General features: G+C 39.1%; 1 protein-coding gene across 2 annotated transcripts; it reads right to left on the bottom strand.

The window, feature by feature from the left end:
• Positions 1-3,733: 3,733 nt before the first annotated feature.
• LOC129253001 (intermembrane lipid transfer protein VPS13B) lies at positions 3,734-16,896 on the bottom strand. Of its 2 annotated transcripts, XM_054891213.1 has the most exons (18): positions 16,011-16,896; positions 15,350-15,953; positions 13,922-15,275; positions 12,878-13,755; positions 12,590-12,794; positions 11,887-12,509; positions 11,362-11,822; positions 9,914-11,290; positions 9,694-9,850; positions 9,384-9,605; positions 8,263-9,311; positions 8,093-8,178; positions 7,770-8,037; positions 6,952-7,713; positions 6,367-6,854; positions 6,148-6,302; positions 4,316-6,091; positions 3,734-4,255 (listed from the first exon to the last, which is right to left on the bottom strand). In XM_054891213.1, exons 1-18 carry the CDS (start codon positions 16,685-16,687, stop codon positions 4,034-4,036), a joined length of 11,364 nt encoding a protein of 3,787 aa, XP_054747188.1. In that variant the 5' UTR covers positions 16,688-16,896; the 3' UTR covers positions 3,734-4,033. The 2 variants fall into 2 exon arrangements, with proteins under 2 accessions (XP_054747188.1, XP_054747189.1); XM_054891214.1 differs by lacking the exons at positions 15,350-15,953; positions 16,011-16,896 and having other exon boundaries at positions 3,882-4,255; positions 13,922-14,923; positions 14,982-15,114.
• Positions 16,897-19,669: the final 2,773 nt, after the last annotated feature.

Genomic DNA, 19,669 nt, shown 5'->3' with positions numbered 1-19,669 from the left:
AGATTTAGGCGCCTCATCGAATGTGGTTGTAAGGTTATCAAAAAACATTCCCGAATTTGCAAACCACATACTTTATTTTGACAATTTTTACACGTCGCTGGGCTTAGTACTTTATCTGGAAAGCAGGGGTATCCATAGCTTAGGAACAATTCGCGCCAATCGTATCATGAATTGTAAACTGGCTACTGACTCTGATTTGAAGCAAAATAAGCGCGAGCGTGGTTATTCTGAAGAATTTGTTGGGCCAGCTTAGGGAATCGATACATCAACGGTATTGTGGAATGATAACAGAAGCGTCCGTTTTGCTTCAACTTACGTGGGTATACAACCACACGGATCCAGTACAGATACATGTTTGCAAAAATCTCGTCGATGGAATCGACGACAAAAATCTTACGAATACATTGATACACAAATTGTCCAAGACTATAATAAACACATGGGCGGTGTCGACCTGATGGATAGCCTGATTGGCCGATATAAGATCCGCATAAAGACCCAGAAGTGGACGACCCGTATTTTTATCATTTGTTAGACATGACATTAGTTAATGCGTATATTCTTTACAATCGTATTAATTCATTGCAACACGAACGCTTGACTCTGGCTGAATTTCTATGTGAAGTGGCAGGAGCTCTCAGTAAAATAGGCCAGGATTCAGTCAAAGGCAGAGGAAGGCAAACAAACTCAAGCAAAGTGGAAAGTTTTGTTGTCGGTAAGAAAAAGGTTATATGCCAATATCAGATGTACGTTTTGATAACGTTGGACACTGGTGTAAATTTCGAGATCAGTCTGCAAAATTGCATTGTAAAAATAAACCTTGTAATTCGCAGACGCAATCTTATTGTGAAAAATGCGATATTCCATTATGTAATTCATCCACAAAGAACTGTTTCAAAGAATTTCATACCAAGAAATAACTAATTCAAATACAAGTGCATACATAAGTAAGTCAAACCAATCATATATAATTATATATACACATATATATTTATAAATATATGTATTTATATATCTAATGTACGTCTTAATGCAGGCAAAGATACAAACGAATTAAATTATTAAAAAAAATTAATAAAACAAATATAACTGATCGATCAAAAACGAAAATATGTGTACTTATTTTGATACAGTACAATGATACCTTAACTGCATGGCTGTGCCTTTTGGTAAAAATTTCTTTTCTTAATTTTTGGCAAAACTGTAGGTAAAATATCAAAAGCGATGTCGGATTCGTATTCTCTGACGCTGAATTAAGCGAAGAAAATTTTTAAATTAAAAATTAAAAAAGTATGCACTAGAGGGTTAAGGTGCCAAAACGTCACGGTGAAGCTTGTCCCCAGCATCACTTATAAAATAACAACCAATATTTTAGTGAAGTATAATAATCAGTATTGTTATTGACATTTTGGTATTGTGCAAGGTAGTAGAATTGAAAAATATAAAACACTTATTAAAAAAATAATTTTAATGCTTTTTTGGATGATATTTCTTGTCCCCAGTTTTACATAAAAATAAAATGTCAATTAGTTTTAGAATTAACATTGCTAACTTAATCCACCAAGGCAGAAATTAATCTTATGATTGAATTTTTTGGTTTTTATACCTTATACCCAAATTTGTATTGGGAATAACAATATCGCACGGTGAAGCCTCCGTATATTTTGCAATAAAATTAATAATTATTTATAATTAATCTTAAATAATGTGTGGTACTATTATTCTAGTGAATTTAAATGACCTCAACATGAAAAAAATTGAAAATCACCGACAATTTGTTTAAAAAATCAGCATTACATGTGCGTCACGGTGCAGCCTCTGCGTCAAGGTTGAAGCCTCTGCGTATGGTGAATCCTTTTTGTATTAAACCGTGTGCATTATTCAAATACATAGTTACACGAGTAAGTTTAGTGAATTTGTGAAAACAAATAAAGACAAAAAAGTTATTAAAAGAATCAAAGCTAAGGTAAGTTTCTAATAAATTGCCGTATAAATTTCCATAAATTACCGCATAAATTTCCTAAATCAAATGCTTTTTATTTAAATCTAGTTTGATTTCACAGAAAAATAAAAATTATCCTTTTTGACGTGATAACGTCTTATAATATAATTCGATGTAACCGGCTGCATCCACCAAAAAATGCGGCGTTACCTTGCTCATGCGGCGTTGCCTTGCTTGAACTGCAAGCGAGAGCGCGGAACGAACGACAAAAAGGCATAATCGGCCCTCGCGTTCGGCAACGCTCGACTCTCTCCTACTTGAGTGAGCATATAAGTATATGTAAGTATGTATATGTGCATATGTATATAAATTCACATATTTGTATTTGCATATGCCTTCTTCCTGTGTGCATGGTAATGAACCATTTATCTGTAGAGAATAGGACGATGATAGGAAAAGTAGGAAATGAAAGGGAGTGTTTCGAGTGTAATGTGTCTTGAAAAAGTCAAATCAATGATGTTGCCTCTTAGTGTTGTTGACTTATTAACGTCTGATGCACAATCGAAATTGAACATATCTTTCATGAATTTGATAAATGTTTCGTAATTTTTCACGTTTGTGTAAATTTAACTTGACCTATTTCATTCCGATTGCATTTACCTCCTTCTCTATATCAAACAAATAAAATAAAAATTTTGTTTTGAGAAATGCGACCATTCAATCAGTATTTTCTTATGACGTTGTCACGTTAAACTATCGTCAGTAAACCGACTTTGCAGACAACCTTTTTTTATTCTATAATTTTTAACTATTGAATAATCATTATTTAAACAAATTATAAAAATATGTCCAAACTTTTAAACTGATTTCTTCTAATTTGCCTATGAATTCAATAGTTCAATAGATCTAATTAATGTGGTTAAAATGAAGCCTGAATTGGAGCCATTTGAAGCGCTATTTGTTTATAATGATTTATAAACAAAGTATGACTTTAAGAAAAATATTCCCATTACAAAATCCTTCTAACTTTTCTTGTAGAATACGGTACACTAGACAGGGCTAGTTTACTGGGTCTAGTCTTGTAGAATCGATTGACATGCATAGTTTTGAAAAAAGTGCATTTTTTCAAAATTTGTTTAAACAATTACTGTTAAACAATTAAAATTTGAAAAATACAATATAAGGGTAAGTCTTATTGAATTCTCCTACAAATCCAACCGCTTACTTTGGTAAAGAATGGTTGGTCAATAGCTATATAGTTCACACCAGCGTTTACAATTAAATTGTTAAAAAAAAAACACAAAAATTATAAACATTCTTGACCCGTAACCTTACGTTTTTATTTTTATTTAATTGTAAAAAAAAAACCAATAATAATATGAACTGAATTCTGCGCTACGCGGAGAATAACCCACATACAAATTAACAAATGAACAAAATCAGTAAAACTTATTTAATACACGTATTTCAGTTTTTTATTATTAATTTCTTATTTCGCTTTCTTTGTTGTTGTTGTTGTTGTTAACAGCATAGGTAGCCCTGTCAGTGTAGGCATATCATCGTTCATCTTCGTCTAGCTCATCTAAGGGTAGGCCCAGGAAACATGCTGTTTCGACAGGTTGGGTCCAAAGGGAGAGGGGGGTTAGATGAGTCGGTTTGAGGGGGCATGTGAAGAGGTGGTTAGTGTCGTGCGGGGTACCTTCACATGCCGGACGCTTTCTTTGTCTATGATTGCAGTTCATCGAAGATTCTCATAATAGCTGGGGAGGAGTTTAATAAATCACCTGCAGTGCGACGTTTACACGTTAAAATTCCCCCTAAATTCTTACAACGAATGCATCAATGTGCACATATGGATGCCTCAAAAACGAGATGAAGAGTAGTATCGAAATCCATATGCTGATGTACAAAGGCATTTTATAACGTTTATTGTGTCTTTCTTTAAATAACTTAAAATTTTTTAGATATCGTGCTTCTAATCTTAAATACAAATATATATACAAATTCATATTAAATACTTAATGTCATGCTTTAAAAACATTAAACGTTAGGGTTAAAAGTATGAATGGAATTTTGGTATATGCTTTTCAATTAACAATTTCTCTTCATCACTCTTAAATATTTTATAATATGCTCGCCAAGCGCTTCGTTTATATAGAATGACCAATCCGTCTGCTTTCGTCTACTTGCTTGCAGCTCCTGCTCGTGGTTTTGCAGCAGATCATTCAACGAGTCAGCCGCTGCTGTGGAGACATTCTTTAGAGAAGTCGAGGAATGTATATAAGTGATAATCCGTTGATTTGTATAGTTTTCCTATTTACCAAAGAATAATTACTACATTTAAATTTATATTTAAAATAATTGTTTGCTTACCTCATCAGCCCCCTCCTTATCTTTCACCAAATGTATGTAATACAGTGTGGTATCCGTGAGATCACTCGTCATTTCCACCTTATCAATGGGGAATACACACATTAAACTGTAGCTTTGCAACTCCATAAGAGCGAAAACACTGGTTGTAAGCAAGGCGTAACCACGGCGCAATTGTTCTTGCGCCACTAGTGTTACCTCGTGATTAAACAAAATCTGATCTGACTTCAGTGTACCAGGTAACAGTTTCCAAATGCGATACGCTGATGGTTCTGATGTTATACTCGCGTAAAGACAAGAAACACGCAACTCAGGCATAGTATTGAAGCCCACAGTATGGAGTACACCTTGTCCGGTGAGCGCCAGCAACTCTGCTGCACCACTAAGAGGCTTTGCTACAGCACCTACAAGCCCCTTACCGACACCAGTCATTACTTCGACAGGTGAGCGCGCCTCCAGAGTGTGGCGCGCCAGTCCTCCGACTGCGCCTAAAATGCTTATACCTAAGCCCGTAACACCTTGGGCTAATCCTTCGGTGAAACCATGCGGCCGACAACGACGTAGCGCTTCAGTGCGTTCAATATGTTCCTGGTCCAGCGTAAGACGATCGAGATTTCGTGCCACAGACGCAGCTAGCTTTGACACCGAATTCAATGTGCCGGCAGTAACGTTACGCAGAAGTGATGCCGAACCTTGCGTTATGCCTATAATGAAACCCCATGGCCCACGGAAAAGTCCTTCTACTGGCATGGAAACGAAATCACGCAAGCCTGTAGTAAACGAGCGTGCCAAGCCACTGGGACTGCCGAGGATCTCTAGTGAGCCCACCACCCAGCCTGCCCCAAAAATGGCACCCGACAAATAATGCATGCTGAGCGATTGGCCGAAACGCAGAGGCACGGTTAGTATATATTGGCGATTGTAGGTGGAAAACGATAGCGGTGAATGATCAAGCGCTATATAAAGCCGTATAGATGTATGGACGGAGAGAAGTACGCTGAGTGGGTCAATCTGAAATTGGCGTATCTGCAGAGGCTCTGCAATACATATAGCTTGTCCGACGATGACGCGCGGTAACAAAAATTCACCACTAGCCAGAGTGATACGTGCGCTCGATGGTTCTGCGCGATAAGCACAATTGGAGGGAGTGCAATCGACAACTGCATCAAGCAAGTAATTAAGATATGAGTCCTCAATATAGATACGCATTGGACTGAAGCTACACACAATGGAATGAAGCTTCATTTCATCCTCAAAGAAACCGACTTGGAAGTGAGCCATTAGGGGACGACTTCGCAGATTTTGATAGGTGCGATCCAGATAGTGCACTGGCGGCACAATCGGCTTTCGTTCGTACAACTCCTGTGCGCACAGCACAACAGGAAAATCATATTGACCACACACGTAGTTTTGATTATCCAATTGCAAATTGGGCAACAACAGGTGCAGTTCCCTGTCATCATCGTCGTCATCAAAGGCAATTAGCGTGTCATCGGCATACAGACCCACAATTTCAGACTTCACACAGTCAGTTGTTTTGCCATCAGCGTGCAAACTAACGATTAATTCCTTAATAAAGCAGCGCACTTTCAGTTGGGTCTTTGTGTTGCACTCGTTGGAAAAGTGTCTACACTTGGCAGGCGTGTTGCGCATTGTGATCGGGTCGTGAATGGCAGTGCTGGGAGAAATCGACAATAATGAAGAATTGGGACTTTCAGCATCGGGAGTAATTTGTGGCGTCAGCAGACGTGAGCGTAGATCTTTCACAGAAAACTCAAGCTGTGAAAATTTATTGAATAATGAAATGTTGAGTGGCGTATTGCATGTGGACATACCTGAGCGATATAGTACACAAAAACTCGCGTGACACGATGCTTATCGCAGACAATTACTTTGACATCTCCGTGATTTGGTATGTATAAGAATTTTTCCCATGTCCTATCCGTGCGTATAGGCTTCGACCATTTCAATACCTTCTTCGTTGGATTTTCTGAAAATCCGAATGGACATTTGAATAAACATACAAACCAGCAAATGGTTTTACACCTAAATACCTTTGTACAACGCTAGTGTAATATTGCACGTTGTGGACTCGACATCCGGAAAACTCGTATATAGCTCTGGTGGAGTGTAGTAGCACTTACTATATGCCGGCACATGCTGATACCATTCAAAGTGCCGTCCGCTGTACTCTGGAGTGGTATTGGAAACTTTGCTATTCTCCGATGCGCTCGTTTGTGCGATAATGAACTGAACATCCGTTTGATTGGTAACCAACAGCGCTGGGCTATTATCTTCGAAAATATTCAAATAGTAAATACGATCCTTTTCGATGAGAGTGACTACAAGTGGCAGGGAATCCTCTCCATTTTGTAAAGCGAAGCAGCGACGTGTAAAGGGTATACTAAGCGCAATAGGTATAGAAAGGTCAGCGCTTTCGGGCAACTTTATGCTGGCGAAATACACATAAGCTGTATCCTTGGTGCGTTTGGCCTTTTTATTGGGTTTCAAGTCGTGAAATGAGTCCAGAGTATTGCCAATGCTGAACGCAAAGTAGGTTAAAATGAAATTGTTTTTGGAAAAAAATTAATTGAAATAGGCAGCAAGAACTTCACTTGTTCGTTTCAAAGAACACTTACCAATTTTCGGTCCACTGCCTCTCCACCAACTCAAACTTTTTCGCGTTGACATTAAACTCTTCGAGAGCTTGCCGCCGTGCACTTTCCTTATGATCCATTGCGAATGCCAGCACTTGTAATTTGCGATTCGTAAAATTGGCTACTACATATTTTGGGCGAAGGCGAAATACACGCTGCTCGTTTTTAATTACATGTTCCAATACAAATTTATAAATTTCCGCCTCATGTACAATTCCAATATCTATGCTATCATTGTCGGGCAAAATATGCCCACGGGAGCCACCCGATGGTGTGATACCATTACAATAAATTGGGGCTGAGCTAACCCACTTTGCATCACCATTTTGTATGGGCAAATCTATGGTGAACGAGGCCGTGATTGCACTCAACATTTCAATGCAATTCGATTTGATAGACGCACGGTCCACAATTTGTCCAATACAAATCCCAATGTCTATTCCAGTTGCATTGATGAACATTGCCCACGGTGTTACTTCCAGGCAAGTGGAGCAAGAAAACTCCCGCGCCGGTTTTATTACAAACAATAGGTTTGCAGCATCGGTGCAATGGGAGATGCGTTGCACGCGTAACTCATCCTCATCATCCAAAGGCCATTTGGATGTTGGCAATCGGTCAGCTTTAAGTTTGTATAGCGCGTCATCAATACCCCAGCTTTTCTCATCGTACCAAAAAAATGTGTTCCATTGCACTGATTTTAGAGAGAGTGTTTGCTCTGTATCGCATTCGCAGTTTAAGGGATACCTAGGGCGGGCAAAACGTTTAAATAATATACTTTTTTGAATTTTACATTATTCTACTTAGTTTGGAATTTAACTTTGTGCTCTGTCAGATGTGTAGCAGGCACATCAAGCACATAGCGTCCGCCGCGTGGTTCAATTTCAAATTGTTTACCAGTTGTATGCTCATTGCCAGCCAGTGTGCATGGTAGCCTCGATTGCACTTCAAATATGGGCCAGATTGTCACAAGTATACGCTGCGGCTCGAATGATTCGTTGCATAGCTCCTCTAAATCTTCGCGTACAATACGAACCCAGAGACTAACAAATTCGTTATTTGACGTTGGCACTGTAAAGAAATAAATGTTCTTAACGAGTGTACTTTTCACGCTAAAAATACTCACCTTTTACTAACCAAGGTAATTTTTTGTTCGGCTTTAAGGGTATGTCTCCTGTGCGCCCTTTCACTTTTGGGGATACCATCTTCAGTCTAGATAGATAAAGTTTATATTTACAATTATTTCAAAAATTACAATTTAATTTTGTTCAACTGATTATATTTTTCACATACTACCTTATTGACACATTTGATGTGCGTTGCACTGCCGCATAAAATGATGCGCACCCCTCTTTTTTCACCAAATAATCGAGCGATTTTTTCTCTATATCGGATTTCTTTTCATCGAATCGTAATTCTGCCCGCAATTCTTGTGGCACCATGGAGATCAACTCAATTTGTCCTTTCAACTGCACCACCACCTGTGTGGCTGAAAGTTTTTGCGACTCAATAATGAGACATTTATCGCCGATACGTATAGTTTGTAACTTGCATTCTCCGTCGAATTTGAAGGGGATCGCAACCGATTGCGACGCATCAGTGATGCGAGTCTCATTGTCAGCTATGTAGAAAGACAGCTCCTGGCTGCTGCCATCATTGCCAAAGCTGTACAAACTACACTCCAACGGCTGCAATTGAATCCGTTCTGTGGTGCCCGTTTGTCCGAAGGAAACCAACGCGTGCATGCGATTTGCAACAATACATTTCGGCAATAACACATGACATTCCTTCGGCTCAAACGCTTGGAAGAGCTCCTGCCAATGCGCCTTTGATGATAGTAATGTGTGCAGTATCGAGGGTCCAATATTGATTCGGAATTTCTCGAGAACAGCGTTGATGTTTAACGTGCGTTTTAGCTTGTTTACGCTCACATAACTTTGCAGTGTTGCATCCTCTAGCACTGAAAGCATATTCAGGAATCCATAATCCAGACACTTCACATTGAGCGTCAAACTGCTATCGACGCTGTACATATGGGGGGCGTTGAAAACTGCATGTATGCGTAAATTCTCCAGCAAGACGACCAAAAATTCTTGACTAATTTTCTTGGATGGTGCGAGTGTGTATTCGGCCAGTACTGGTGGCAATTTGTATTCAGCATCGGCTTGATTGAAAAATTTCACTTGCAATGAAGCACACGAAAGTAGCACCTGCAGTTTGGGCACGCATTCGGATTGAAAAGCTGTGTCAATGCGCATGCAGCCTACCAGCACTTTTGGGTGTAAAATAAATTCCTCCTCATTGCTTTCAAGTTTGAAGAGTTCCTCAATTTTTAAACTCGGAATCTGTGTTGGAAAAAGGAGCGAGCGAACTGCAATAAATTTTTATGTAAACAGAAACTTTGTAATTGGATTTACCTTATCCTCCTCCTCTTCACCGGGTTCAAAGCATTCTCCGTTAACGGCCACCAATGATTGCATTATGACGACGCGCCAAATGTTCGCGCATATCTCACGCTCAGGCAACACTATATCTTTGGATGAGGTTTCGGAGAGCCAAAATTCGCTAAAGTGTAGAAAACATTCATGCGATTCGCTGAAATATTCCATTTGGCAGCGGATATTGATTGGCTTTTGAACCTGGCAGAGAAAATTAGATTGGATTTATTTAAGACACCGCTCGTTGAGGAACTAAGAATCTACTGGCAATGGTAGGAATTCTACTTACCGCCATTGGTACAGGAAAAACATGTATTTTACACATTTTTCTTGGTTGCGGGTAGCGCCAGCAGATAATACCGAAATTCTTTTTGATTATTTGAATTTGATAAGGCAGCGGTAGGAAAGTGTCGGTAGCCATTTCTACAAACTGGAAAGCACCAGCCCTACAAACACAAACGTACATGAAGACATAGCATATATGCGTGCAACACATACTTTAGCATTACCTCAAGTCGTCCTGATAAAATTCCTCGCGTCTTAGTTTCTCCTTGCTCCCATTTGAGCCTTGTGATCTTGGAGTTTTCATAGGCATCAACTTGTCAGCGGACATTTCTGCAGGCTCTCCCATTGGTGGACGACGGCGCAAAAAGTCCTTCCATTGTTCATTCGCACGGGCAGACATTCTTTCCAGTCCTCGTTGTGTGCGTTGCAGCTCTTTCAATCCGCTAACATCCATATCCACCTGCAGCACATCTACTTTAAGCGTGCCGCTCACCAACGGTAAATAGTACCAGGGCTCGCTTACAAATGTAAATGTTGAGCGCAGTGCAATGGGATGCACAAATATCTTCTCGCTCAGTTGTAAATGCATTGCACCCACAGAAGCTTTAAGTACAGACTTTTCTGGACGCTGCAGAAATGTGGCATTGAAGTGCATATCGGCACATACCAACTTACATTCGTATTCACCTTCATGCTTCATCAAGAGCACTACTTTGTCGAGCTTTGTATGCAATCGATCAGAGTCATAGAAATGGCTACGCATGAGCATGATTTTAGAAGCTTTCTGCACGACTTTTGTTGTTCTTGGATTAAGACAACCACTTCGCAATATGGTTTGGTATAAGATTAGTGTATTATGAAATAGCACAACTGTTTGGTCTTCCAGGAGAGTTATAATTATTGGCCTTGCCACTTCTATGTCTGTCTCGACGAGCCTTTGCTTGGTTAAATGCTTGCGCAAAGTGATGAGCGGTGGCGGTACGCCTGTAGGTCCCAGCTCTCCTGGTCTTGTGTCGACAAATTCAATAGAAAACGGATTGGCAGATTCGAGTTTCGCATCTATTGTAGATACTGAATGTATATTCAAATTGAACACCGATATCTGCGCAATACTATCGTAGATATTTTGCGTGAACATAAAACTCGGCTGAGACACCGACAAGGAGAGCAGCGGCACCAACCGCATGACATCCATTTTTTCAGTGCCTATGGTTTTTGACTCAGCGGTTTCTTCCATTTTATCAATAACGTCATATATTTGTAATGTGAAAGTGCCGGCTATAAATGATATGGTTTGTGGAAATTTGCGCAAAACTGTATCAGTGGGTGCAGTCAATGTGGACAGACGTTCTTGGCGCGATTGCTGCGACTGAATGCCCGAGTCGGTTTTTACATTTTGCTCAGTATGCTCATCTATTGGCTCAAATACTGGTGCTGAATTACGTGCGGTTTTGTTCACGGGGGCAACAAGTAGTTCCGCACATTGCAAAGAGCTGCTAGAGTTCTTTAATACACTCTCAGATTCGTAGTGATGGGAGTGCGACTTTAACTTTTTCAATCGCGAAGATGAACCATTCGAATTTTGGCGTTTAGCGATAATACTGTAGTAGGAGAAAAATTAAGTTATATAATTTATATACTCGTATGCAACTTGATTTGATTAAAAACTCACGCGTATAGTTCACTCATCTGACACACCATACATCCTAGCGCATACAACTGATCAGTATTGAGTGTGGCCACAAAATCCGATGCACAATTAAATTCGAGCGCTTGACCGCAAATTAATACATTGTTATAAGCAATGCAAGGAGCAAAGATGCCAATGAAAGTGAAGTGCTTAAAAATGTTTGCAATATGTGGCGATGTTTCACGATTCTGTGTGTTCCACTCCACTGCAGGATTGGTGTGCTGAAAAGTTTTGGCTTGCTGCGCCATATGACCCAATATCTCCGTCCAATGGCCAGTGGCTACAGAGAGATTTTGCAACACCAATTCATACTGACGATCTTCAATCAATGAGCCGGGCGTGTTTAGGAAACCTAATTGCGCCGCTTTACTGTACACATCAATACGCAGTGGATTGCGTTGCAGTGGATTCTCTAAGTTCGGCGACATTTTAATGGATTCAATCTAACAACAGTTAATGCGTTAGTTTAAAGTCTTTTAAAATTAAATATATTATAATATTGATTACCTTCCAAATAATCACTGTACAGTATTCGCGTTCCGTAGCCAAGGGCGTATAGACCGTAAATCCTTTGCTATCCAGATGTATTAATGGTAGATCCGAAACAGTCGGTGGATTTGTTTGAGTCTGCTTATTAGTATCTTCTTTGGGATAATCCTCACACTCACTTGCCACAAACAGAATACCCAAGGAACCAACAAACTCTCTTAAACATTTCAAATCGATGATTATTTCCATTGCTTGGACTGTGACTATGATTTCAGCAATAGAGCGATTAGCGTCGCATTTGGGTTTGACACCGATACGTGTGTAGAAACTTTTAAGCCCAACAGAAGTGTACACAATATTCAGGAATGGCATATTTGCCACCTCCCCGAGCATCTTCAAACGCAAACCAGCTTCGGCTAGCCAACCGCCACCCTCATTTGCATCAGGTTTGTAGTAAGTCAGATTGCATTGCCCAACTTTGCCGGTGAACTTAGTATAATCCTCACGCTTGTCAACGGTTGAAAGCAAATCTTCAAGCTCAAAAACAATTTTACTCTTACGTTCCTGTGCGGTTAATTCGCAAATTATTTTTGCAATGGACCATTGGCAAAACAGCGATGTGGAGTAGGACGTTGGAGTTTCTGTTGAAGCAATAATTGTTAATGTACATTTGAAGAGCCTTTTCAAATAGTTGGCTTTTGTTAGAATTTCCAGTACTTACTTTTTTCTAAAAATACAGAGGACACCGATGAACTAGTTTCCAGTTCCAAAAACTGTTTAATTGCTGCACTTTCCTCGGATGCAGTTATGATTTTCATAGGAGGTGGGGAAGCTTGCATTTGTGCGCTTGCGCTCAACTGTGCCATCGGCCCTATTAGTTTGACAACCTTACCCAATATTCCCAGATGCAAATTTAACGCCTTGCACTATAACAAAATATTACATTAATCGACGGTGATAAATTATATATAAACAGAATTGGTAATTCCATTTACTAGGGTCGTCAAACCTTCGTTTCCGATAAATGAAAATGTATAGGCGTCGTATCTACGTGTATTGTTATGGCATCAAATTCCATTGAATTACTTTGTGGCTGCATACACTTCAATTTTGTAGTTTCCTGTAGTGGCGCCGGAGATGGCATTCCTTCTATCTGTGCGGCTGCTCCTATGGCGTCACATATATTCTCACAAGATTTTTCGTTTATAGTACTAACCAGTGTCGTCATTGTCGAGGTTATATCTGCATCCAATTGTGTCTTGTGTGTAACAACAATTGTGATTGTGGTATATACATCTGAGAGCACAGTATCCAGCTCGGGGCAATTGTACCTTTTTACACTTAGGCCATACAACGCGATTACCCAATTTATGGTGTCCTTTGGCGCTGTATGTATGGTAAATTTTTCTTGCAGGTTAGTGCGTGACAAATTTTCGGCGTTTGTGGAACGCATAGCTATTCGGGGCAATTGAATTTGGGTGTATTCACCTAGTATATCCTTCTGGTTATTATACCATTTAATTTTTTCAGCTACGTGGAGCATAATTTGACCGCATTGCAAACTAATAACTAAACATTTAATTTTTTGCCATAGTGAAGTAGTAGTTGGCTTCGTAGATGCTGGTGGCGAAATGCTGGTTGTGGTATCCAAATCAACTTTCTCATCGCGTTCAGAACTGAAGTGAATTGTTTCTTCAGGATGTGAAATCTTGCGAGACGGAAGTGAATTGCGTGAAGAGCGACGTATGAGAGGTGGGCCAGCGACTGTACCACTGGCTGAAGTAATATTTGTGTGAACCCGAGGCGGTTGGCCAGTACCGAGTTGTGTTTGTGTTGGAGTTTGTGATTGGAGCTGTTGTGTATGTAATTCCACTTCACTAGATGGTTCTTGAAATATAAAAGTATGTTTATATCACATATTTAAAATGTTTTTCTTTCATTGTAGAATGCGAAAGCTTGATATTTTCTTTAGAATTTACTAAGTATGTACAGAAAAGGCTTCGCTTTGTACAATTAACGGCTCAATCGATAATACATGGCTATTTTTGCTTACCTTTTTCAACAGAGTAATCGTAATCCTCTTGGTATTTGAGAAACTCAAGTAATACCATATCGACAAATATCGAAATGGGTTCCACCCATATAGCCAACGCGATAAGCTCTTCTTTTTCATTTTTCGCTGAATGTATACCTTCCGGATTTGATTGTATGCTGGCAGTTAGCCATTTCTTTGGTTCATTCCCTCTAACGGAGTCCATTAGAATATGTTTTCTAACACAAGGGTCTGTGTAAGTTACCACGTACGATAGCAATGCGTAAAGTTCAAAATATCCAGTGGAATAACTCTGAAAGCATTGGAAATCGGAACGGAGTTCTTTAAATTCGTTATGGAGAGTTGGCTGTAATTCGTTTTTCATCAATTGCATCGATTGGTTAGCTATTTTCCACAATAAGTACGGCCGATAGCTAAGCACACAATTTAATAGACGTTCGGCAATGATCAAATCACGCTTACTAAAGTCAATATTAATGTGCTCACAATATAAATCTACTTTTCTCATCGGTATAAGTATGTCTTCCTTCCAATGTTGTTTTTGCAAGAGATCAGAGTATACTAATTCTATCTGTGGGATGTGCACAAGTCTAGCAGTAGTATGGCGCATTCTATTCACCATTGAAAACGAAATCTGTTTCATATGGAAGGTGTAGTTGTCATGGCAAGCATCAAGCAGCACATGTGGTTTCTCTGGCAGTTGACAGGTGGTGTGCACTAGCTTATCAGGATATAAAGGCCTGCACAAAGTGCCATCTATGCTTTCGATATGTGCCAAGAAGTAGGGCATACTTTGCTTTAATGCGCTCGGTAATCGGTGTTGTGCGTGTTTTTGTGTAGCTGTTGGTTCGGTGATGGCATACATTTCAAAATTAATATTCTTCAAATCAAACTTATAAATGCAAAGCGGTACATGCGCCATAAGTTCATCGTAGTCTTCCATTAACGGTGGCGGCAGTTTGGATGTGCATGTGCTGCTCGGAGCAGCCGTGTCTAACTGGTCTACATGATAGCCTGAATAATCGTATGAATCAATTAAATCTAGTATTGTTTGTTTAACCTGTCGCAAAGATTGATTCCATCGAAATGTGAGGCCAGATGATAGGATGCGGTATGTCAAATGTGTGTCCTTTATTGCTGGTGCAGTCGTATCGAGTTCTTGCTGTCTGTTGTCGCGAATTTTTACTGTTTTATACTCGACAGAGTCAAAAGCAATTATAGGCGTTCGATGTAGCAAATATTCGTCAGTGTAGTGTGACATGTAGCCATCGTAATTGATGCAAGCGCTGAGATCAATTGTTGCAGCCTTTTCATCGAATAGGCTATTATCCATGAAGCCGGTCATCTTTTCCAACTGAAAATTTATAAAAAGCAACAAAAAGAAAAAAAATTACTAAATGCACAATGGTAAGATAATAACATTTTTACAGAAGGGCTCGAAATCAGCGCCGTGTCGGAAATGTCATCGAATCTGTACGAACCCAAAGGATCGACTATTAAATACGAAATGCCTGACTTCGTGCTACGCCAATTTTGCTCTTCGCAGGACACCTTTTCGAAGTACAACCCCCCAATGGTTAACCGTACAATGGGTGTGTATTTAATGCGTTTTGTATTGCCAACGAAAGTATCCACTATCAATTCCGAGTTTTTCAACGTAACATTCAGCTCTTCCAAGTATACACCAATATCTCTTAAATGACCGGTAACCTCTTCAGGACTGGGTTCCTCAAATCCCACAGGTTCAAATGATAATGTTGGTAATTTATTCCAAGCCCATAGTAGAATGGATTCACGACCAGCTTCTTCACTCTCCTGATCTTCGATGACATCTTCTTGTTCTGTTGTTAAGAATTTCGCATTTGTCCTGCCAAATTCAGCCATTATGTCTATTAATCGCATAACCATTGGGAACTGCATGGATGTAATATTGATATCCATAGATTTAGTGAATATTCCTACACGAGTTAGACTAGTCGTTGATACAGTGTTGGTGTTATATTTACGTAATATTCGGATTTCAAACGAACATCTATAAACAAATATTAACTACTTTAATGTACGTAAATATTTTAGTTGCCATATTTACCGATACAGAATTGGCTCCTGGCACACTTCAATGTGTCCAGCTGAATTCCGTTTGTCCATGCAAATGGTAAGATCCGATACTTTAATCAATTTCCGCATCATCACTTTGACAGGATGAACGTCTGTCATGGCAATTTTCCAACGTTCATCAGCTGCCCCGAATTGCAATAGCTGCACGTTCATCGACAAGACAATATCATCCTCCACAAATTTAAGAATTATATTGTGACACTCCAAATTGATGTTGTTGATGATTTTGTTCACTATACCAGAACCAGCAGTTTGTTGCGCAGAATTGTGCTCATCCAGTGCCCGCTTGCGCTTTTTTGCAATTTCACTAGTTTTGCGTTGCGGTGATGAACTGGCCGACGAAACATCATCTGTCTTGTTACGTCTTAACTTAAGTACAAATTCAATTGTATTAATTATAATGCGGATTGGTTCTGAAGTGATCTTTGTCCAAGGTACACGTATTGTCAGTTCATGTACGTGGCCTGATAAAAATTCGCAAGGTAACTGTAGCTCTTCTTCGAGCACGTCCAGACGCAAATCAAGATTCTGCAGCGTGACCTCACCCTCCCACAACGAAAGCTGCATATCCTCCGATCGTATGTTCTTCACATACTTTGCCACGTATTCCATAATTATGGGCGTAACGTAAGACTCGATTCGAAACATCTTGGCGAGCTGTGGTTGATGCACTACCCTAGAACTTTTAAAATATTTCTGGCCACTTTCAGTCTTTTTTACTTTACTCCAACTTCGAATGTGTTTTTTATTGCATTTTTATATGAATTTTGCATGAATTGCAAGATAGTTGCGAATTTTGTGTGGAATGCCAAATAATTACGTGCAGTTCAATATTTATTTTGACATTAGCGAACAGCTGTTCGGTTGTCAAAGCGCTTTGCAATGATTGGCCAATGTTGGAAGCCGGTTGTTTATTTAGAAGAAAGAAATGACAACAAAAGGCATTAAAGGCAAGATGTAAACAAAAATGAAGTGCTCAAAAGAGTGAGCCGATTTTAACCCTTGTGATAACATGATAGTGCTCGTGACCAAAATGGTGAGTTTTTGCGTTTATATATTAAATAATATTACTAATATTTTTTATTAATTTAAACAGTCAATACATCAATCAGTACATTTTTATGTTAACACCCACTTACCACATTATAATATTTGTTATCACGTTAGTTTTAACTCATTAATTGCAATTTATTATTGTAATAAAATCACTAAATAAATCATTCTTGCGTTTTTGGCAGCATAAGCAAATTAAAATTATATGGAAGAGTTGAGCTGTCAAACTCTAAAATAAGCATGGAGAAATAGGGACAAAATCAAACAATCAAAAACCCAGAGGCACTAGTACTGTTATTCACCTTTTGATGACAATTACGCATTTGTTGTTGCTTTTGTGTTGCCGGAGAGAAGAAAATTGAACATTCTGAGGATTCTGATACTAAGAGAGTGCGCAGGCGGCAGGGAAATCAAAACATAATACTGCGGTAGGAGAATTCCTGTGATTGAGGTTTATGATTCTGAGCGTGTACGTGAACGACAGCGCCATTATTTGTGTGTTGTGGGATTTCTTATAACAAATTATACAGAAATTGAAATTTAATTTTATCTTTTTTTACACATTTTTTAATTACTCTGTTTTTATATATGTATATGGTAAATATTAAATATGTATATATACTGATATATATACTAGGTTGTTCAATAAGTTTACCGGTTTGATAAGAAAAACACATTTTCATGGTTTGAAATACATTTTATTATTCAGTATAGTCTCCCTGAACATCAATACGCTTGTTCTAATGAGATTCCAATTTTGTGAAATCCATTCCTGAAGTGAGAATCTGGGAGGGCTGCAAAATGCGCTTCCACAGCTGCTATGAGCTCATTATTTGATGAAAAACGCTTTCCATACATGCATTTTTATAGGTCTGGAAACAGATGGAAGTCACTAGGGGCCAAATCTGGTGAATACGGGGGATGCTGCAACATTCACGGATTTTAGCCAACTGCTGTAAAAAGTTACAATAATATTAAAAATTTATTGTTCTACCAGTTTACAAGTAATCCACAAACAAAATTTCTTTCGCATCCCAACAAATTGATGCTAACACGTTTCAGAGTCGAATAATTAGGTTTCCACCACTCTTTAGCGCCTTGTTTTGATTTAAGATCATGGATCAAGGAAGGTGATAGACCCAATAGTGATGAATCGACGCACAAAATCCAGTATATTCTTTCTGAGAGGCTCTAAATGTTGCTGAGAAAGTCGCATTCGAATGAGTTTTTGTTCCATTGTTAGGGAATGTTGCACCCGCTGCGCATTTAGTTTTCTGTAACCCAATACCTCAATCAAAATGGCAGTGTAAGCAATGCCTAATGAGATGCCTAGGGCTTCTACTAAATCTCTTTCAGTCACTCGGAGATTTTCTGGTATTGTTGTTGTTGCTGTGTTTGGACGCCCTGGCGTGGATCGCCTTCAAGGCTCGTACCACCACGTTTAAATTCAGCAGGCCATCGTTATATTGTACTGTACTAATTGATGGCGAAATGTCCTTGTACACTTTCAACTTTTGTTCATAAATTTCCTTTGCTTTTAAGCCTTTCAAAAATAAAAACTCTATTGCCGCAGGATACTTAATTTTTCCATTGTAGAAAATACTCGTATTGTGACACGTCGATACTAAATTACTTGTAAACAAATAATGAAATGACAAAAAAAATTAGCCTAGTAGCAACGTTCTCTCTTATCGAACCGCAAAACTTTTTGTACAACCTAGTATACAATAGGCGCTGACACCTTTGGTTGGGTATTTGGCCGAGCTTCTCGTCCTATTTGAGGTATGTGCCTTGATGCCTTTCCACAAATGGAGGAGTCTACAGTTTAATGCCGCCTCCGAACGACATACAGGAGTTTTGTCATTTGGTCTTCCATGCGCGTGGTTTCGAACCCGATATACGTCACGTAATTATTGTTATCAATAAGATGATGATGAGTCATCGTTTAGTACCTTAGGTCGCGAACTTATTATTCACCCCTTGTATGTTAAAATTGTTGGCATGCCTGACAATCCTAAGTCTTTTCGCTTTCCAATTAGGAGAAAAAAGGGAGAAATCTTCCATTTCCTCTGCGAATGCCCTGCCCTAAGGAAGGACAGAATGTTAACCCTGGGTAAACCGCTGTTCGAGAGTCTGACCAGCTGTCTGGCTTAGATGTCAACAACCTGATAAGGTTCCTGAACCGCACAGACTGGATATAGTCACGCTGTAAATAACTGGTAAACAAGTTGGTAACGAGGATGTGGCAACAAAATGGTGCGGAAGCGCTAGTTGGGTTCTGGAAGAATCACTACTTAAACCAACCAACCAACCAACCCCGGAAATGGCATTATAAATAGCAGGTCAGGAAATGCGTTCCAAACAAATCGATATGTTCTAATGCTAATAGTTGAATGAGTTTTCAAAGTACATACATATGTATCTATACCAAATGTGAAAATCTTAGCTTGAGCAAAGTACGAGTTTTTCGTTTATAGTGACGTCAGTAAGATTGTAAAAATTCTATGGGACAATTTGATATCTTAACTGTTTGTTTAAATGAACTTTCATTACATGTATATGTTTTGAGAAAGGATA

This window comes from Anastrepha obliqua, chromosome 1 (genome assembly GCF_027943255.1).
Source record: "Anastrepha obliqua isolate idAnaObli1 chromosome 1, idAnaObli1_1.0, whole genome shotgun sequence".
Classification (NCBI taxonomy): Eukaryota; Metazoa; Arthropoda; class Insecta; order Diptera; family Tephritidae; genus Anastrepha; species Anastrepha obliqua.
The sequence above is the reverse complement of the archived record's forward strand: the minus strand, read 5'-3'. Positions and strand labels throughout refer to the sequence as shown.